Source organism: Equus caballus, chromosome 11 (genome assembly GCF_041296265.1).
Source record: "Equus caballus isolate H_3958 breed thoroughbred chromosome 11, TB-T2T, whole genome shotgun sequence".
Classification (NCBI taxonomy): domain Eukaryota; kingdom Metazoa; phylum Chordata; class Mammalia; order Perissodactyla; family Equidae; genus Equus; species Equus caballus.
In genome coordinates this window covers 46,496,095-46,518,026 of record NC_091694.1, presented here as the reverse complement: position 1 = coordinate 46,518,026, position 21,932 = coordinate 46,496,095, and the positions used below count along the sequence as shown (strand labels likewise).

Sequence of the window (21,932 nt, the reverse complement as noted above, 5' to 3'; positions counted from 1 at the left end):
ACTCAGTTTCTTTGTGAGGCTGTTAAACCAGCAAGGTCAGAGCCGTAGCGAATGAGCCTGGTGAAGTAAACACCCACCCACCGCCCTGCCAGCTGTCTTAACCAATGCCCTTGCCTTGGCAGGGATCTTTCATGGCAGTAACACAGCTTCCGGAGAGGTAGGGAGTCCGTCCCCTCGATGCACCCTCTCCCTACTCAGTCTCACTACACCAGGGCTGAGTTTGCTCAGAGGCCTCTCCTCTGAGCTTCAGACCCCACTCTCAACTGGACATCCCCATTTGGGATCTCACGGCACCTCAAACTCAACATGCCCAAAAGTGACCTCATCATTTCCCCCAACCTGTTCCTCCTTCTGGGTTCCATCTCTCAGTTAAAGGCACCGAGCACTCCTGACTCTTCGTCCTGCCTTACGCTTGACATCCAAGCCAAGGACCCCAAGGTGTCCAAGGACCAACAGCAGGACATCACCTGGAAACTCATTTAAAAGGCAGACACTCAGGCCCACCCCAGACCCAACAATGGGAAGCTGCATTCGACAAGACGCCCAGGTGACTTCTGGGCACAGTCAAGTATGAGAAGCCCGTCTCTGGTAAGAACAATCCTTTCTTCCTACCACCCACATTCCTCTCAGGTCCATCCACATCCCTCTATCCCCCCTCCACATCACCTCCAAGCCACTGACGTCTTCCTGACCAACCTCCATAAGCCCACTCTTGTCCTACTCTGGTCCCCCAGGAGCTAGAGTGATGCTTCGAAACATAAATCTGATCCTGGGAGCCGCCTACAAAAGACCTTGAAATGGCATCCCGTCACCCTCACCATGAAGACCAAATTCCATGCATGCATTCATGACATTTTTACTGAGCATCTTGTATGTGCCGGGCACTGTTCCATGCATGCGAGAGAGAAGAGCGAACAAAAGAAACAAAACCCCTGCCCTCATGGAGCTTACAATCTAGTGGGAAAAGAGATAATAAATACTTAATAATGTAAAAACTTTTTAAATATCAAGTGGTGGCAAATGCTATGAAGAAAAATAAAGCAGAGAAAAGTTTGCAACTTAAATAGGGTCATCAGAGAAGACTCGAGGAAAAGGTGACATTTGAGGGAAGGCCTGAGGGCAGTGAGAAAGCAAGCAATGAGGGGATCCGGGGTGGAAAAGCATTCTATGGAAAAGGAACAGCAAGTGCAAATGTCCTGAGGTAGGAACATACCTCAGTTGGTCAAGGAACAGCAAAGAGGCCCATGTGGCTGGTGTAGAGAGAGCAAAGAGTAAAGAAGAGGAGCTGAGGCAGAGAAATCACAGAAGGCACGGGCCTCTCAGGTGGTTTGGGCTTGGTCAGTCTTGAGTTTGAGCCTCTGCTCTCCTTTCTCCCTTCTCCTAGTCCACCCTCCTTCCCGCTTACAGGTCATTCATTCTTATGCATCCAACTCAACCACCTGGGGCCCCAGGTGAGGACAAAGTAAAAGTTTAACTCTCCCCAGGAAAAGCCAAGACATTCTTTTCCCCCCAGGTAGCAGCTATAAATTTTTCTGAAATTCCAACCATTCCTCCCTCCTGGTTTTAGTCTTCAAGCCTCTCCATTAAAATGCAAATGTCCAGGCTAGCCAGAGGAAAGGGAGCCTGACCTGGGCAGCCAGAGTACTCCTCATCTTCCCAATAGCTAACCCACAGGGAGACCAATCGTTCCCAGACACAAAGCCCTTACCTCATCCAGCCATCAGATTACAGAGTCTTCTACTATCACACTCCACAAAGGATCAAATGATTCTCCCAGAATAAGGTAATTTATCCACAGTCGTAGAGCTAGAAAGGGGAAGAGCCAGGATCTGAACCCAGGCCATCTGACTCCAGGGCTCACATGCAATAGGGTTTTGGGGGATTTTTTTTTCAGTTTCTTCCACTTTTTTTTTTTTTTGTCTGTTAACTTTTCTCACTTTCTTTTCAGTGTGGTAAAACGTAACATAAAATTTACCATCTTGACCATTTTAAAGCATGCAACTCAGTGGCTTTAAGTACATTCACAGTGTTGTGCAATCATCACCACCACCACAGGTCTAGTTCCAGAAATTTTTCATCACCCCAAAAGGAAGTTGGTCTGTTGACTTTTGAATGAGTAATACGTTAGCGTGGCTCAAAAGCCAAAAATTATTAGAAGGCACACAGTGAAAAGCTTGGTCTTATCCTCATTCTAATCTGTCCAGTGCCCACCTGGCCTGTGAAATGGTTTTTCCACATCCTTCTGCAGCTTCTTTATGCAAATATAAGCCAATACGAAGATGGAGTCCTATTTTCCCCTTTTTTTATACAAAAGGGAGTCTATTGTACATTCCATTCTGCACCTTGCTTTCTTTCCTAAAATATCTTGGGAAAACTTTCTATCAGCCCACAGAAAGCTTCACCATCCTTTTTTAAGTAACATAGTCGGCCACGGCATGAATGTGAATTAACTGAGGGAACCAGGTCTCTGTTGACAGGCATTTGGTCGTTTCCAATGTTTTGGTTTTTCAAATAATATTGTGGTGAATGGCCCTGACCTATATTATTCCACGTATGTGGAAACATACATGCTGGATAAGGTCCCAAAGTGGTTCTCTGGGCCAAAGGGGACGTGCATGCATAATGGTCACAGGTGTTGCCAAATTATACTGCTTATGGGATGGTACCAACTGATCTCCCATCAAACAGGTATGAGAATGAGGGCCCCGTGCTCACCCAACACGCTGCGCTAGCCCCCCATGGCTGGAACCAGCGCCGAAGCAGCTTTTGTCTATGGGTTTTGCTTACCCAATTCACTTGACCCCTTCCTCTGGCAGCAAAATTCCCCACCTTTACTTTAGAGAACTGCTCCTCTCCCACAGGAAAGGACTCTTGTGATCACAAGACCCACATCAGCCACAGGAATGAGTCCCTGACTGAGGCTGGGCCAATCATTGTTTCCCACCCCCACCTCAACACAGGGATTGATACAGAGATGGACATGGGATTCAGCCCTATCAGAAGGCCTCCTTGGGGTGTGTCTAACTGGAGCTGGTGGAAAGGAGCTTTTTTCCCCTCTCTGAAGGAAAAGGGCTTGAGATGTTAAGCTCACAGTGGTCTGTGACCATAGTTCCAACATCATGGGGAGAGATGACCCAAGAGAATGAAGTCAACACAAAGAGAGCCACAGATACAAGAGACAGAGAGGAGGAGAAACTGCTTATAGTCCTGGATCCAGCTGTTCCTGAGGCCAGCCCTTTTCACAGATGGGTTATGCCAGCCAACAGATCCCCGTTTTGTTTGGCTAATTCAACCTGTGCTTCTGTCACTTTCCCCCAAGAGTCTTGACTAATATACTATATATAAAGTATAATCCCAATTTTGTTAAAGAGAAACATATATAGATGCAGATGTAAGCATATTGTGTGGGAGGGTATGTGTTTGGATAGAAAAAAAAGACCAGAAGAAAATATATTAAATGTTAATAGTGGCTATCTCTGTAATCCCCCATCTGGGATTGCAGATGATTTTTATTTTAGTCTTTGTACTTTTCTGTGTTTTCCAAATTTTCTGCAAGGAACACGGATTTTAAAAATATAATAAACATTTCTTTAAAAAATCATATTGGCAAGAAGCAGCCCAGAGAGCACTCAGACGAAGGTTCTGAGAAGCCTGCTCTGCATGGTCGGCGCACCCAAGGTGGCCACTGCCCATCCCAGGGCCAGCTGGCAGGTCATTGAGGGCATCCACATTGTGGTCACCAAACCCAAGCTTTCCGTTGTGTGGTCACAGTCTCTGATCTGTGCCCAAAGGTCAGCACAGAGCCAAGACTTTTTCTCCACACTCCTGGAACCCATGCTGAGCCCCCATAAGTCCCCACAACCAGCAACCACCACCGGTCCCTTCGGCCTCCAAGGAGAGCCCCACCAGGCACTGGCAAAGGCCTGTCCACAAACCTGCAACTGCAGGAAGGGAGAATGTCAGGATAAAAGGGGAGCTCACACGAGGTGGCTGGGTCCCTCCAGGGCCTGCTCCCCGGGCTGACCTTCCCCAGCAACACACGATGGTCAGTGGGGGTGTATATGTTTGGGCAGGACAGAGTCCTTGGGGACTCCAACTTTAGAATATGATCTGTTAGGGAAGGGAGGGCCGTCGCTCCCCTGGAGTCCCCAAGGCACTCTGGCTCCAAACCCATCTCAGTTTTCATGAAGGCGAGGCTGGAGCCACCCCCTCCCGCCCACCCCATTTTCAACGAGAGAAACACTCTCTTTTATCTGTTTTACATATTAAGGTTCTGAATAAGATTCTTCTTTCTTTTACTACTTTAGCCATTTTTAAGTATGCAATTCAGTGGCATTCAGTGTTGTACAACTGTCCCCGCTATCCATTTCCAGAACTTTTTCATCACCCCAAACAGAAACTCTGTATCCATTAAGCAATAACTCTCCTCCCCCCATGACCCCAGCCCCTGGTGACCTCTATTCTACCTTCTGTCTCCGTGAATTTACCTCTTCTAGACCCCATATAAGTGGAATCACACAATATCCGCCTTTTTGTGTCTGTCTTATTTCACTTAGCATAATGTTTTCAAGGTTCATCCATGTCGTATCAGAATTCCATTCCATTTTTCTTGGCTGAAGAATATTCCATTGTACAGATATACCACATTTATTTCTCCATTCATCTGCTGAAGGACACTTGGGTTGCTTCCACCTTGGGCTATTGTGAATAATGCTGTTATAAACACAGGTGAACAAATATCTATTTTGAGTCCCTGCTTTCGATTATTTTAGGTATATACCTAGGAGTGGAATTGTTGAATAATATTTTTGTTTACACAAATAATTGGATAAAAGAACAAGTCAAAATCATTCATTAGTCCCGGTCCCATTTTACAGATAGGGAAACTGAGGGCCACAGCTTAAATGCCATCTATACTGAGGATCACATGGTTCTGCTTCCCTGGGTTTTTCCATGAGGCTTCAGGCTGCCCCTCGGCCCTTCTACAGTTATAGTCTTGCTATCTAGGGGTCCCTACCTCTCATCTCCCCGAGACCTCTGCGGGGCCTGGGCCTCCAGCAGGGGGGGGTGGGTCACAGAGAGCCAGCCCCACTCTCAGCCAGGGGTTGTGACCAAGAGCACCCTTTGGCTAGCTGGTTGGAGGGAGCAGCAATCTGTATGCAAGAAATCCAGACTTTCTGGGTTAAAGGGCAACTGGGCCCACCAAGCACCAGCAAAAGAGGATAGGGAAGCATTATTCAACCCCAGAGCTGAGAGACAACCCTGAGTCAGGCCAGGCTGTCCTCCCAGATGAGGTCCTCAATGTTCTGGATAGAGTCAGGGAAAGGGGGGCCTTGGGTGGTCCCTCCTCTCTTTTGACCCCCAGAGCACCTGTCACCTCTTTTCCAGCACCACCATCTTCTGTCTTGGGTTTGCATCACACGCCTGGTCTCTCCTTCTGGAGCACAGGCTGCATGAGGCAGGGAGAGTGTCTTATTCTCCTCCTGGACCCCGTTGTCCAGTGCCGGGTGCACATCTGGCACTCCACGAATATTGATGGAAATGAATTGAAACAGCACGAATGAACGTTTGGAACACAACCCTTTGATAAGCAGGACTGCTGCCTGCATTTGCATTTATGGAGGAGAAAGAGGGCAAATGCTGCAGAGGGGGGTGGCAGCACTTTCCAGAATGGGGGGGAGGTCAGAGGAACCGAGATATGGAAGCCAGGTGTCCCCGTTCCCATCACTTGCACCAATGCCTGTGTCCCGCCTCCCCGTGGCTGTGCCCTTGGGGGACCTTCTCAGCTATCATTAACTGGCCCTTGTTGATGTCACACTCAGAAGTCCTCCTGGCACATCTGCAGATCCAGTTTACAGAGACAGCCTGTTTCAGTCACCTCTTGATTCACACAGTTTCTGCCTTTGCATGTCAGATTAAACATCTTATTAAAATAAAGTTCTATTAAAATACAGATGGCATGGGTAACCCGGGCTCCAGCCCAGACCTTCCAGTTCTGAGAGAAGTGGGAATTTCTGTTCTAATTAGTAAGGACAGCAGCCAGGAGACCTTTCAGCTTATCTGAAGCCTGTTAGGTCAGACCCTTCCCCCACCCTAAGCTCCACCATCCCCTCCAGTTCAAAAGAAGCCCAGCTGCCCCAGGGACCCGTCCAGTCCCTTCCTTAAAAAATAATGAGAGGGGCCAGGCCCGTAGCCGAGTGGTTGGGTTCATGCTCCGCTGCGGCGGCCCGGGGTTTCACCGGTTCAAATCCTGGGCGTGGACATGGCACCGCTCATCAGGCCATGCTGAGGCAGCATCCCACATGACACAACTAGAAGGACCCACAACTAAAAATACACAACTATGTACTGGGGGGCTTTGGGAGAAAAAAAGGAAAAATAAAAAATCTTTAAAAAATAATAATAATGATGAGAATGGGCTAAGGTGCCACGGTTCTTAATGTTTTGAAATCTTTTCATAGAGCTGGTATGTATTTCATACACCTGAGCTGTATTGCAATCCACTTCGTAGATAGTGAAAGTCAAGGGCAGAGAGGTCAAGTAATTCAGCCAGGGTCACCATGTAACTGGCGATGGAAAAAAAGGCATAGAATTTGGCATCCCAGCTCTGCTGTACAAGCTGAGTGACACTGGCTATGTCACCCCTTTTGAACCTTAGCTTTCTCCTCTATGAAAAATGAAGATGATGATAAGCATCGTGCAGAGAATGAAACAAGATAACAGAGGTGTAAGTGCCAGTCCAGGGCTATGCCCAGAGTGGAGCACAATACAAGCCCCCATCGCGGTGCCTTCTCTGTGATTCCTGAGTTTTTGTATTGTAATACACAGCCTCCCATAATTTCTGTTATTTTATTTGGGGGTAATTACGGAGGGGGAGGGAGCAGGAATGTCTACAGGCAAATTAACACTGGCCATTCTGCAGCTCCTGCAGGGAGCCCAGTCAGGCTGCCAGGACCCCTCATTTCCAATCACACTGGACCAGCCCAAAACCAGGGAAGCCCAGAGGGCACACAGGGTGGGGACCCAACCTCCAGCTTACAGCTCAGTGAGTTCACCTAGCGCTCCCCAACCCTGAGCCTCCTGCTTTTCACACTGTATATCCAGTCCCCCATGGGCGGGGCAGGTGACACAGGTGTGGCCAGGTATGGGTGCTGTGGTGAGCAGGGGGGCACTGGCCCTGTACTGAACCGGCAGCTGGCAGTTTAGATGTGATACAGGAAGGCAGGCCCAGCCGATGCTGCCAGAGCTTCTGATTTCTCAAGAGAAGACTGAAACACAGATTCCTAATGTGGAATCTTCCAATTTTAAAATATCAGCTTAAAAGGAATAAAAACATACGTGGGCCTAACAAAGCCCCTCGAGAATGGGCAGGGCTTTGCTCCGGAGCTGTTCCCTGCCGTATCCCCAGCACCCAGAATGGTGTCTGGCGCAGAGTAGATGCTTCATGAAGCTTTGAGGAATCTGCAGGGGCCAGTTTCTGAACCCTCCGCTTCAGACTGCAAATTCAGGTGCTGGGTGCTACTGTCCCCACTCTCTGTAGACAGGACAGTGTGGCGTGGTAGCACATGACAGTGAAAAATGAGGGGGTGCTGCCTCCACTCTTGCTAGGTATCTGTCCTGGGAGGCAGGTGAGAGCTGTGCCTGGTGCTTATAACAAGAGGAAGCATCACAAGGTCCCGATTCTACCACAAGGCAGTCAGTGTGGCTGGTAAAGATATTTACAGCAAAGAAACAGAAAAAGGGGGAGGAGGGGAACGACAGAAGAGGGGGCAGCTCCAATCAATGGGCCTGCTCCCTCCTGCCTTTGGAGAAGTAGACTGACCGTGAGGCCTGGCAGGGTCAGCCCACCCCCAGAGGACTCCGGGAAGGACTTGGCTGGAGCTCCAGCCTTCATGAAAAAGAGTGTTCATAACCGATAAGCTTAAAAGCAAGTGACAATTTTTCAACCCACCCTTGCTCCAAGGGCAGTGAATAAACACAGCATCGGCTCCAGGTTCCCACTGAGAGTGTCTGGAAGGAGAGGGGAAGGTGAAACCAAGCTCGCTCGCCCCTAGAAATCAGTGTGAATTCTTTGACACCATCCTCTTCAGGGTTGAATCAGGACTCCCAGGAACCCCAACTCACAAAATCCTAGACATGCTCTGCCCTTTATCACGGGGTCAAGGCTGCCCCAGGTACCAATCAGCCACAAGAGCTGGGAAGTTCTGTATCTTCATCTGGGTGGTGTCTACACAGCTGGATGCACATGTGGCAATTCACTAGCTGTACCCTGAGATTTATGCCCGTGCTGTATGCATGTCACACTTCGGCACCTTCACAATAACAGCAGCTGCAGCAGGTCTTAAGCACTTCTCAGAAGCCAGGCGCTGTGCAAGTGCTTGTCCTGGGTTCCAAATAATTTAACAGTTAAGAACACGGCCTCCGGACCTCAACAGACCCAGGTTAGAATCCCTGCTCCTCCACCTCTGATCCTGCCCCCAGCACATTCCTCAGCCTCTGAGACTCTGTCCCTTGGGTGAAAAACAAAAATAACTCGTAGAATTAAGACAGATATGCGTGTAAGCCCTTAGCACAGGGCCCAGCACACAGTAGGCCTCAAAAGGTGTTGGCTTGTTACAACCATTCAACCTTCAGCAACCCCAGGACATTGGCAGTGTAGGGTCCACTGTAATGTACGAGAAATGTGCCCCTTGCTTCCAACAGTGCCCCCCAAACCACAGGCATTGCCACACCATCTTCCCAATTTTTCCAAAATCCATGTACCACCTGACTATTACTTTTCTTAACACTTTTCTTTGAATTGACTCGCGATTTTTTTTTTACTTAAACAAATTTACTTCTTAAAAATGTTATGTAACTGTCGTACATGGAAAACCGGCATCACTTGCCAGAATTCATTTTTTAAAATAGCTATTAAAATAAAAAGCACTTGTCCACCTGAAATCGTCTTGCCTGCCTCATTTACTTTTTATGGACTCGGAAGGCAAGGAAACTGTTTGCGGGGCAGGCGTGGGGGGAGGGGGGGGGCCTCAGCTGCTTAAAATGACTGAGAAACTTCCTGAGCCCTTCGGCAGCCCCCGTTTGCACAGAAGTGATTTTCGTTGGTTTAACCGAGCAAGCCTGGCAAGCCCTCTATTTGGCAACATCCTGGTAACCAGCCATCTGCGCGCCGTGCAGGCTCCAAAGAGATAAAGCTGCATTTAGAAAAAAATATATATTCACCAGTGGCGACCGTTCACTAATTCAGACGCCCACTGGCCCCTCTTTGGCATGAATGAAGGGAGCCCACCTCTGCCTACCAGACGGCAGCTCCAGGACGCGAGATCTAGGAACCCTGAGTGAGGACAGCACTGGCACTCGGCTCCAGAATCAGGATGGTCAGAACCGAGCCTGGACCCTCACATCTCTGGGTCCGCAAACCACACAGAGGCAGGGAAGGCGTTAGAGGAATAACAGTGAACCACAAGTGTGCCGCTGATCAGCTGCATTTCTCTCCAAAATCTCTTCCAGAAGGGAAGGAAGGAAAGCGAAGGGAAAGACTCCCCAATCTCAGACAAGAAAAGGGCACCTTGAAATCTGTGTTGGAGGGCGCTGCAGTATTAAGAGGACCTCGGGGTCACAGGCGACGTGTATTTTCGGCCTGGGGAGTCGGCGAGTATCGTGAGCATGCATTCATTCATTCAGCAAATGTTTACTGAGCACCTCCTATTCTGGGCAAGGGGGACCCAGAGGGAAAAAGGCTGAGTCCCTGCTCTCACACAGCTCGCGTTCTAGGGCAGGGAACAGTCATTAAATTGTTTCTTACATAAGCTGATACCAGCTAATAAGCGCCGTGGAGGAAATAAATGAGGGACAAGCAATGGCTGGAACGAGCTGCTTAGACTGGATGGTCAGGGGAGTCCTTTCAGAGGAGATGGCATTTGAGTTGAGAGCCCAACAATGAGGAAGCCTTAGTCAATTAAGTCACCGTAAACAGCATGTGTAAAGGGCCTGGGGCAGGAACAAACTTGGCATGTTCCAGAAACAGAAAGAAGGCCTTTGCAGCTTCAGAAGTACAGCGGTCACAGTGAGGGAAGGGGAAGGGGTAGGAGGCAAGATCAGAGAACCAGGCAGGGGATGCAGGCCCAGCTTCAGAGTTTGGATTTCATTTAGAGTATAACGGAAAGCCTATGGAGAGCTTTCTGCAGTAGAGAGACTTGATTTTATTTGAATTTTTTAAACTCCACTCTGGCCGCCACATGGAGAATGGATAAGGGGGACAAGAAGTGAGACCAAACAGGAGATTAAAATAGTGGCTCGAAAGCAGTCCAATAAACTCATTTATGCTTCAAATTCTGTCCCTTAACTCTAAGTGATGTTAATTCGCAGTGAGGTTAAAAATCAGAAGCTGGCTAATGGGAGATGTTTGTGCTGTAAAGCAACGACAGCCAACCGGGTGGCATTCAGACATCAGACAAGAGAGGGCAAACAACAGGCCCCTCCACAGAGGGCAGGACCAGCCACCTCCTAAGAGGAGAACAAGCAGCCATCTGTTCTGAGGCCAGGAAGTGGATCAGCTCCTGCCTTGTGCCCCTTCCAGGCCTGGGACTCTGCAACTCCAAGGCCAGGACTCCTGGACACCACAGGCTCAGACCCTGTCTCCAGCCAGCTCGCAGGGCTGTCACTGGCTCTCCCACGGCAGAATGCAAGTGTCCCCCACAAGACCAGCCTTCAAACCCTAAGGAGAAACCAATTAACAGCTCAAAACATGACAAAAACAGACAAACGAGACAACCTCCAACGGCACGGTCTCGCCCCCAAGGGGCCGGCCCCGTGGCCAAGTGGTTGAGTTCACGCGCTCCGCTTTGGTGGCCTGGGGTTTCGCTGGTTCAGATCCTGGGGACAGACATGGCACCGCTCATCGGGCCATGCTGAGGTGGCATCCCACACAGCATAACCAGAAGGACCACAACTTCAATATACAACTATGAACTGGGGGACTTTGGGGAGAAGAAGAAGGAAAAAAAAAAATGATTGGGAACAGTTGTTAGCTCAGGTGTCAATCTTAAAAAAACTCATACCTGATTCTGATAGAGTCCCTAAAACTAAATACCAACTTACGGTAACACAGGGAACAGAAGAACATGTTGAATGACACCAAGAGACACCACCCATGAAATCCTGACTGTGAGGAACCCCCTATGATCATCTAGTTTCTTCAAGAAACTGTAAGGGGGAAAAAAAAGAGCTGGAAGAGAAAACATAGATAAAGAGAAAACTATCACCAATCACACTGGATATTTTGAATCCCGACTCAAAAAAGCTTTTGAAAAACTTCATGAGACAATTGGGGAAATGTGAATACTGACTGAATATAATATTAAGAAATTATTCTTGGGGCTGGCCCGGTGGCATAGTGGTTAAGTTCGCACCCTCTGCTTCTGCAGCCGGGGGTTCGCAGGGCACAGATCCATGCACCTGTGGTCAAGCCATGCTGTGGCAGCATCCCACATATAAAGTAGAGGAAGATTGGTACAGATATTAGCTCAGGGACAATCTTCCTCAAGCAAAAAGAGGAAGATTGGCAACGGATGTTAGCTCAGGGCCAATCTTTCTCACCAAAAAAAACAAATATATATTGTTAACTGAGGGGGTTTGATAATGGTAGTGTTATGTTTTTTAGGAGAATTCTTATCTTCAAGATGCAGACTGAAATATTTCAGAATGAAGTGATATAACGTCTGGGATTTTCTTCAAAATAATCTTGTGGAGGAGTAGGTTGGTAAATAAATGAAACAAGATTGGCCATGGGTTGATAACGGCTGAAACTGAGTACTGTATTACACTGTTCTCTCTACTTTAGCCACACTTGAAAATTTCTACAATAAAAAGTTTTTTTAAAAAAAGCTAGAGATGGACTTTTTCTAATAACCTACATAGGAATAACCCACCAGACATTATACCCCGCAATGGAGGGATCAGATTCATCAGATTCACTGTTCTGCCCCCTAGAACCTGCCAGTAGTGATTTGCTGAATGATGAGTGAATTAATGTTTTCCTCCTGATGGAGGAGGGAAACCCCATAGTGGGTGTTGTCCCAAAATAACTGCCCCTGTAAGAAGGGGATTTCTTTTTCATTTATGCTAGTTGACCTCTCTCCAGTTCAGAATGTCACACCTGAGTCCACACCGACTTTATCCACACCTCTCAGAACATACACATCTTGACCCCGTTCCTCTGCCTCCATCCTTCCCGCCAGAGGCAACTGTTTCTCCCCAGAGGGCACTGCTCCTCCCACCACCCACTTCCGTCATGACTGAGGTGGTGCTCTGGCACCTACCCTGATCTTCCACACCCCTAAGAAAGCGGGCTCTGAAAATCAAAGCGTTTTAAAGGGCTCTTCATGACAGTGGTTTCCCAACTGCCGTCTCCAAAGAAGGCCTCATTCAGGTGCCCCCTTAGAACGATGCTCAGATCTGATCACCTTTCAAACACGCCACTGCTTTCGCAAGATCACCGGTGATGGAATCCCTGGAAGGCGGTCAGAAAGCAGCAGAACCTCCAAGTTGTTCCACAACTCGAGAGAGAGTCATCAAGTCAAGGCTGATGAGCACCACACCCATTTCTCCAGGAAGCAAACTGAGGCTGGAGCTGTGAGCACAGTTCTCAGGACCTACCAAGAGTGCCTGGGAGTCTCCTGATTCTGGGCCCATATGGGATACCTGTGTCATGACCATCCTCCCTGGCACACCTACCTGCCCCCACTATGCAATATTTCCACGTGACCTGGGAAGAAGGCAAGAAGATGACAAGGACCCCTGGGCCATCACTGCAAGCCACACAGGACCATTTCATCTCTTATGGCCAACTGCCAGGAGTGTTATCTGCACAAGCCTGTCAATTAGAGGTGCTGGGAAGATCGATGGATGAATCAAGCCTTCTGGGAAGGATGAAAAAGAGGCCTGAGTCTGACCTGACCCTGTGATGAGACAGAGGAGGAAAGAGGAACTCAGCAAATTTAACACCCAGCATGGAGTTTGGGGAGTGCTTAAGAGAGGCTGGCAGCCGCAGCTGCTCCAGACCCCCCGTGGCCAGTGCCCACAGAGCAAGGGTCAATAGTGTGCACTGCACTGATTTCAGACGCTCGAAGACAAAGAAGCTCCAGATTACAGTAAGGGAAGCAAAGGTCATTTAGCACCAACATGAGATCAATCTCTCTTTCTCCTCAGGTAGGTAAAGGCCACGGCCAAATCAGGATGGCAGGAGTAACAGCAGAATGGGATGAAGGCAGGGGTGGGAGGGTCACCACTGTCTGCCTGCGTTGCAGGGAAGAGCACGTGCATCCAGCAGGAAGGATAAGATGCCATGAGCCTGGGGCATCCTTGCCAGCCAATCTCTTCCTGTCCCCTGTCCAGGTCCTCCCCTGTGCCTCACTGCAAACCCCCCCCCCCCCACCAGATTATCGCTGCCCAGGCCCAGGCCTGCATGGCTGCCTCCTCGGCCCAGCCATGGCTGGTCTTCACTACTGGTGGGGCTGTCACCACCAGACATCTTACCTTGGTTTCTGGGGGCACAGGCCCAGAGAGAGGAGAACGGGAGCGGTTCTGATCACACCTCTCCATCCTCGTGCAGCCCTTCCTACCTTTCAGATGCACCTTTGCCCACATTATCTCACTTGAGCCTCACAAGCCCTTTGTGTAGATGCAGAAACTGAGGCTCAAGGAGATTAAATCTATATTATCACATCACAGTCAACGGATGAGCCAGGACTAGAACTTCTAGCTCCCTGTGCAGGGACTTTTCCACCCCACCACACGTTCTATACTCAGAGATAAGAACTGGTCCAACGCATCTGCCTTTCTATCAAGCACCTCTTCCTTCTCATTCCTCAAAACAGGCCCAGGTTGTCTCAGAACAGCCATCCCATATCCTTCTGACTTTAGAGGGTTGGCTTGTTCACCCCCCTCTACAGATAAGATGCTGAAGGGCGGAAGGGAAGAGAATTAAAATCTAGGGGAGAACTGAACCCAGACCTGGAGCTCTGGGCTCCAGAGGCCTGCTGGCAGCTTTTTCTGCTAGACGAGTGTGTCCCCCCAACGTCAGCCATTCCTACATCACCTGCAGGATTTCTGCCACATTGTCTCCTGTTTGTACTATTACCACTATTTTTATTAAATAGTCTCATTCTTGTGACTTAATGCATTTAATTTAAAGTGATGCTTTATATCACCACTGCAAAGGGGAAAATCAGTACCACTGGCCATAAACAGAAGAGAATCCTAAAAATAAATAGTACAAAAACAACCTACGGTGTAGGCAGGCCCTGTTTCCCATTTAAAGGCCCTGAGCCAGAGGTCTGCTCTCTCTTTGTTATAAAAGGGAGGTTAGCAAGTGTCAGAAAAGTGTTATAGCCAGACTAGCACCAACCTGAAACTTTCCCCTTGAAGAAATCACAAGAATTAGCAGAGAACCGAAAAGGGAAGACCGTTCTCACTAGGTGACTCACCGTTATTTCATGCTTAACCACCGTAGGTCATTTCACTGGAGATTCACCCTACTCTGTGGGGAACATCGAGTTAGAGTATAATATAGGAAGGGGGACAGGCAGGACGGGAGCCAGCTGCGCAGGGGGAACCCACGCCAGCTTCTCATACTGCTCCAGTTCATTGCCTGCCACCTCCCCCAGGCACGCCCAGCTCCTGGGCAAGCCCAGGGGCCACCAGTCACCACCCAGGTGTCTCTGGCTCTGCTTCCGGTGTCCTAGCCCTTGTCTTACACACAGTGCCGCACTAACCACTCCAAAACACCTCCGGAAATGAGGATCCAGCAGGGCCACCAGAGGTTACCCCAAATCCCCACAACATCTCTGTGGACAGTCAGCTCCAATGACCCCCAGTTGCTGGGAAGCTTTGGGCTTGTGTCCCCCAGCATGTGCCAGCCTGTGAGGGCCGCTCCCGGGGTCTTGTGGACATCAAGCCTGCAGCTGGGTGCTGGAGCCCAGGAAGTTGCCCCAAAAGCTCCTTTGCCCACTCCAAACCCCACACCTCTCACCCCATAGGTCATCCAGGTATCTCTGAAATACCCCGAGAGAACGATTTTCATCACTCAGGAGCAAACATTTAGGAGAGCAAACCCAAGAAAGGTGAGTCAAAGACAGAAGACCCCAAAGGCAGGGAGACCCGGAGGTGGGAGGAGGAGGAGAGTGGGGTGGAAAGCAGCCTGCAAACTTGCTCCTTGCCTGCCCGCACCTTGCGCAAAGCAAGCAGATCCCGGCCTGGCTGGCACCTCGCGGGCTCAGCCAAGTTGCAGAGAAACAAATGGCATCCCCAGCGCATTGGGCCATTCGGGCTGGGCCAGGAACTGTCGCCCGAGTCGGATCAATGCTACCCGCGCTGCAGGCTATGGGAAGGGCGCCACGATCGGCAAATGCCGGGAGTGGGGGTGACAGACTTGGTGCCCCGCTGTTGGGGATAAGCCCGAAGGGCCCTCCCAGCCGCCCTCCGCCCCAGCCAATGCCCCGCCTGGGCTTTCTCATAACAGCCAGCGTCTGGGGCAAAGCTCCGAACTCGCTCCCCCGACGGCGCCTGGAGTAAGAGGTTTTTTCCCGTCCAACGCGGAGCCAAACGCCCTTTTGGAAAAGTCCACCCCAAAGAAAACGGGAATTGAGCACGAGAGCGGAGGGAAGAGGAGGTGGCTCTGCCAGCCTTTACCTTTTCTCTTTATTCTGTTTTCGGGATTTGTGCAGGAGTCCGATGAGCACCACGGCGGCGCGGATCCCCGCCTTTCGGCAATGCATCCTGCCCGCCGGCTGGGACATGGCGAGGCCGCCGGCGGTGCCCGGCCGCGCCCTCGCCCTCGCCCGCCCGCCGCGCGCCCCCGCCGGCCCGGCTCCGCGCGCTCCGCGCCACCCGCTCCCGGCCCCTGCGCCCGCGCCCCGGCCCCGGCCGCCCGCCTCGCATGGGCCCCGCCCCGCCTAGGTGCGCCCCGGGGGTCAGGTGACTGGGCGCTCACTTCCCGGCGACCTTCAGCGTCTCCTCGGGGCCCGCCGGGCGGCCGGCGCCCGCACCCCCAGCGCGGGCATTTCCAAAGCTCGCTCGGGGCGCGGCCCGGACGGGCGGCTCCCGGGCTCTGGCTCAGACGCGCCGCCCGCGCCCGGGACCCCGCCCCGGCCCCGCCTCCCGTGCCCCGGCCCGGGGCGCCCCGGCTGCGGGCGGTTCAGGCGGCCCGGCCGCCAGCAGAGGGAGGCGGCCCGCTCGCGCTCAGCGCTCCCGGGGGCTCGGCGCCCGGGTTCGCCCTCTGCCTCGCGCCCAGACCCGCGTCCGGCCGGGCGGCCGGGCCTCCCGCCCTTGCCTCGCCTCTCCCTCTCGGTCCCCCACCCCCGCTAGCCGGGTCCTGGGCTCCCTCCCCAAGCAAAGGCGGCTGACGCGCTTTTCCAGCCCGGCCCTCCGGGATACTTCTCCGATGCTGTCACTGTCTTTAAAACAGAGGGAGAAAAAAACATGCACCGAGAGGAAACGCGCGTCCTCAGTCCAAACGAAACTGCCTTCGCGCGCGGGCACCACCGGGGGCCTTCCCCGCCCCAGGGACAGGCTGCCGGGCGGTTAGGGGGGCACCCGAGCCAAGCGCCCGGCGCCCGCCCTCCGGCCCTAGGCTCCCTGGCGTTTTGACTCAGCTGGATGCTACTTCCCAGCTTTCCCCAAGTCCAGGAAAGGATCGTCGTGGGAGTGGAGGGGTTCCCTCCAGCGTCGGCACCTACGTGGGCTGGGGTCAGCCCCTGGCTTAACATTTGTTTTCCCGGACCTGGAAGTTTGACACAACATAGGGTCGATGATCAATTTCACGGCGGCTACACCTCCGCCCCGCGTCCCGGGTTGCCAGGGAGACGCGGGGGGGCACCCCACTCCGCCAGACCTGGGGCCCCAGCGCTGGCCGCGGCGCACACCCTGCGTCCGTTCTTCCCCTCTTCCTGCACACCGCGCGCAAGCTTCCTCCTCACTTCAGAACGCAAAGACGGAGGGTCTCGCCAGTTCTTGGGAGAAGGACCCTGGCCTGGGGTGCTCGTAAGCACCCCTCACTCACTCACTTTTGCGGGGAGCCTAGCCCCTCTCACCACCCCCCACCCCACGCCCCGGAGTAACGGAGTAACGACTGGCTTTGCTTCTCCGTTCATTCCCCCCAGGGAACGGAATCGGGCAAAGGGCTGGAAAGAATTAAAACAAGCCAATTAGTCCATCTTTGGAAACAGCCCTGTTGGGTCCAAAGAGGTCCCTGAGGCAATTTGCCTTGTTTTTTACACAGTCTGGTGTTCAAGCAAGCAAGAAAATCCAGACAGGGAAGGGGACCTTGCTGGAGAGGGGTCAGGGGCGGCAAATGAAATTAAGGGCCTGAGGCCTCAGCCCGGCCTCTCCAATGGGCACAACATCTTGCTGGCATTGGAGTTGGGGCGGGGGGGAGGGAGCACGAGGGCGGTGCCAAAATATGACTGGTTTATTTATGATGCATCCATTAGCAATGGCCTCAGCCCCCTGAGCCCGCCTGGGTGTAGGGGGACCACAGATATAGCCATAGACATCTATTTATAGCCAGAGTGAGTGACCCAGGCGCCACCCCTGGGACTGCAGTTAGGCCGGCGGCAAGGACCACATCAGTAGTGACCTGAGAATCAGTCTGGAAAAAGAACTGGGAAATGAGTGTCCTCGGTCTAGAAGAGGGCAGAGTCCCAGCACACGCAGCCCAGGGCTTCTCCGGCCTCTGGCAATACACAGAACCAAGAAGTTAGCTGATGGACTCCTTCAGCTAGATGGCAGGGCAGGTGCTGGGGGCACTGGCCATAGGTCTAGCCCAGCATGGGGTGTATTTTATGCACACACAGGGGTAGCTGCCCCTCAGATCAAGGCCTGACCACCTCCCAGGGAGGTGAGTGTGGATGGTTCCCACCCATCCCCCACTGCCTAGGAGATATTTTAGGTCAAGCACACACATCAGTGGGCAAGGGGCATTGGGATGAAGGCAAAAAATTTTTCCAACAAGCAGGTAACTTTATTCATTGTTGTTCTAGGGTTCCAGGCCCTCTCAGCAACTCTACAACCAAGATGTTTCCAGCCCCAATGTGGCTGAAAACACAAGGTTGTCCCCAAAAGACCATACATGATCTGATTCCTGGGGCCCTGAGAGGTAGAAGTTTCCAGGGGATGGGGGGGAGGCCTTCCTTCTGCCCACACCCCACACAGGAAACACCAAGGCCTAAGGAGGCTCATCCATGGCAGAGAATGTCGTGGCCATCTATGCTAGACTTGCCCATTCCACCAACATATTTACTAATCACTTAGGATGTGTCCAGCTTTGTGCAAGAGACTAGGGTAAGAGAGAAACAGAAGACCATCCTTGCCCAGAACAGTCAGGGCTAACACCTACGGAACCACAAGACCATCCCATTCCCAGCTCCCTTGTGCCAAGTGACCCAGCCACTGTTCTCCAAAATTAGGCCGTTCACATACCACCTTCACACTTTCCCATCTTAAAACTTTACTACTCAGTTATTTACTTCTTATTTTGCTTTAATTAAATCGATTCACTTTTTTACTTAATCTTGAAAGAAAACATTACCACCCTAAATGAAAATCCATTATTATTTGTCCTTTATACCATGAAAATAAATACAAACGTATTAAATTTCAGCTCAATATACTGTTGCCTGACGAAAGCTCTGAGCCTGAAGCACCTTCACTAACAGAGAAAAACAGACAAGTGCAGGTGTCAGCCATACACTGTGCCAAAGGAAGACACTGTCCTTGAAGAAATGATTAAGTTTGAAAGAGAACCGAAAGGGAACATTTTCACATTAGTGACTCGGAGGTGTCTTTTCAGGCCACACCCATGGGGCACTTTGAGGTGGACTGAGAAGGCTGGACATATCCAGACCAGCAGCTTATCCCCAGCAGTGTCCCAGCTCAAAGCCCCATTCCAGCCCATCCCTTCCCTAGCCCACAGGCCCTGAGAACAAAGTGCCAGGCAGCTGCCAGCCTGGGTCTCTGCCCCAATCTGGGGAGACCCAAAGGCTGAGGGGCCCTGGGGCAAGGGGAGGAGGGGACAAGGAAGTTAATCGAGAACAGAGGGCACAGCTGCACAGCCGTTCCTAAGGCACCAGTGGGGTGAGACACTCAGACACGCATGCTTGGTCCTGAAGAAAAGGGCCTTCTGTGCCTGGGAACCCGCTTCAGGAGACACATCCGTGTGAAACCAGGAATCAGTCAGCACCCAGGTCTCAGAGAGAGCCTGGAGCAAGCACTCCCTCCCTCCCCGCCCCACCCCACCTCTGCCTCCCAGTGCCTCCGCTGCTCTGCAAAATGACTGCAACCCTTCTGGGCCAGGATTGGGCGTAGATGTGGGGCAAGAGGGGCTGTGGAGCCACGAGGTGGGACCTTTTATGTAAACCAGACGTCTTCAGATGCCTCGCCCCTCCCCTTCTGCAGGGGACAGTGTCCTCAGCCTCCCCACGGATCACACAACCTTTGGAGCAATTCAAGAGTTATAAATATACAACTTCAGACCTGCTGGGGACAAGCCAGCACTCCCACTCTCTTATGCCTTTGGGGCACACCGATACACACACCAGCTCAGAGAAATCACTCGGAAGCGCGGCTCACAGCTCTCTCTGCAGAGCACTCACACCTGTGCTCCTAAGGAAGTGGACTGACATTCGTTCTTGGCAGGTACATCAGCGCCCCCTGCTGGGGCCACAGTACAGTTGCTTCTGGGATACACCACGTGAGGAAAAAGAAAAGAGAAAGAGCAGAGAAAGGGGGAGAGAGAAGGCAGGGAGGGAAAGAGGGAGGGAGAGAGAGAGAGGAGGGGGGATGGAGGGAAAGATTGGGAAGATCATTTGAGGTGGGGAAGCAGTTTCTATTTTGAAAACAGAGACATACAGGAGGGGTCTTTGCCAACATGTTGACCCCTCTCCCAGCTCCTAACCTTCCCTTTCAGACCCTCACCCACCCCGAAGGGGTCTATCCCACCACAACAGGGTCCTTCAGCAACAGGCCATGCCCAGGTCGGGCTGGGAGGCCTCAAGACAAGCCTCGGGAACCACAGCTCAGCCGTACTTTCCCGGAGCTTATCATACCAAACAGAGGATCTGCCGAGAAACTGGCTCAGATGCTGGAAACGGATCTGGGTGACTTGTGTGGCATTTCCGAGCTCCAGGGAAAGGAAACCATGCCCGAGGAAACCCACAGCTCCCACTCAGTGGCAGGCATCCAGCCCTTGGGCTGCACATCATTTGGTACCCAGAACCTGCAATGCATGGTGTCAATCAGAACTGTGCTGACTTCCCGTTCAGGGGTTACAAAAGGGGTAGGAGGAGGAAGAAAGGAGTTCCTCATCTACTTCTTGGGTCATTGGAGGTATTTAAAATATTTCTTTTTGGTTCATTTATGGAATTTTGAATCTATGAATTTAAGTGATACAACTATAATTTCTCCCACAGTAGAAACATTCAAAAGGATTCTTCTGTGTGTGCAATTTCTGACGAACATGAAAAAGTGAATTTTGCAAAGAGGTTGCCCAGGGGTCATTGCAGAGACGCAGGAGCCCGTGAGGCCAAGGCCGAGGGCTCCGTAGCCTACAGCACAATCGTGTCGCCCCCAGGGTCCCCAGCCCCTACCTCATAGATTATCAGGCCTCCCCAATTCCTGCTACCACTGAAGCCACTTCCAACCCTAGGGTTTCTGGGGCTGAGTGGAAAAGCGGGGAGGGAAGCTGTCTTTCCACAATATTAGCAACATTGCTTAGCAACATCTTTCAAAGCAAGAACAGGCAGACTCTCCAAAAACCTATTCAGTTTGGCTCTACAGAGAACAGAGTGGTTTCTTATACATGGATTATTTATATACTATTTTATATGCCCAGGGATGCCTTCTGTGCCTGGCTTCCTCGGGAGATGACGTATTACACTTGAAACTTCCAGTCAACAGAGCTTTGAGTAGCAAAACTTTTGTTTGCTTGCTTGCTTTTATTGTAATGACCTTGGCTAGAAAATTCTCTAAAACATCTCACATATTTTGGTCCTTTTTAAAGACAGGTTTAATGCAACCTTTTCTTGGTGACTCAGAGCCATTATTATCAATACCACCTACTGTCCTGAGCCAACACTCCTTATGAACTAACAGGCCATTGAAGTGAGGACCCATTTGTCCCTATACTTGATGACCTCAGCTAGCTGTGGTGCAAAGATGCTACCGTGAAGAAAAACTAAAAGACCCCTCAGACAAACCGGGACTAGAATCCCATCTCCAGTTTTTACTGTCTGAGTGGCCTTGGGTTAGAAATTTAATCTCTCAGAGCCTCGGTTTCATCATCTGGAAAATGGGGATAACAACAGTGCCATCCTCGTAGGGTTCTTACAAGGAGCACGCATGGTCCACACAAAGATTTATAGGAAAGTGTTCATAGCAGCTTTATTCAAAATAGTCCATCAACAAACTATGGTATATCCACATGTGGAATAGCACACAGCAATAAAAAGGAACAAAATACTGACACACGCAACAACATGGCTGAATTTCAAAGGCATTATGCTGAGTGACAGAAGCCAGATACAAAAAATATTCACTGTATGATTCTATTTAAGCAAAGTTTTAAAACAGACAATCTAAGGTGCAAAAAAGTAGAACAGTGGTTGCCTCTGGGGGTGGGGACTTCTCTGGCGAGATGGAAACGTTCTATATCAGGATAGGGTGGTGGCATCCGTTTGTCCAAAATGTATAAGATTTGTGCATTTCAACGTATGTAAACTTTACCTGAAAAAGGAACTGAAATTAATCATAAAAGTGGTAATAATAGAGTGGGGTGTGCAGTGGGGGGTAGAGATGAAACAAGAATGGCAGAATGTTGATAATTGTGGAGGGGCGGGTCATGACACTATTCTGTTTATATGCTTGACATTTTCATGATA

The 21,932-nt window shown here is 50.9% G+C and overlaps 1 protein-coding gene across 48 annotated transcripts in view; it reads right to left on the bottom strand.

Moving 5' to 3' along the window:
* RAP1GAP2 (RAP1 GTPase activating protein 2) overlaps positions 1 to 21,932 on the bottom strand; it is a 211,614-nt gene that overhangs the window by 119,467 nt on the left and 70,215 nt on the right. For 3 of the 48 annotated variants that reach the window (XR_011423418.1, XM_070227893.1, XM_023653258.2), the window contains exon 1: positions 15,691 to 15,890. The exons of 42 other annotated variants lie outside the window; for them this stretch is intronic. Coding sequence is in view for 4 of the 6 variants with exons in the window: in XM_070227893.1 (XP_070083994.1) it covers positions 15,691 to 15,797 (107 nt within the window). In the remaining 2 variants the exon portion in view is untranslated. Of the gene's footprint in view, positions 1 to 15,690; positions 15,891 to 15,991; positions 16,106 to 21,932 lie in introns of those variants that run through there. 3 more of the 48 variants (XM_023653256.2, XM_070227900.1, XM_070227909.1) reach the window with 2 other exon arrangements.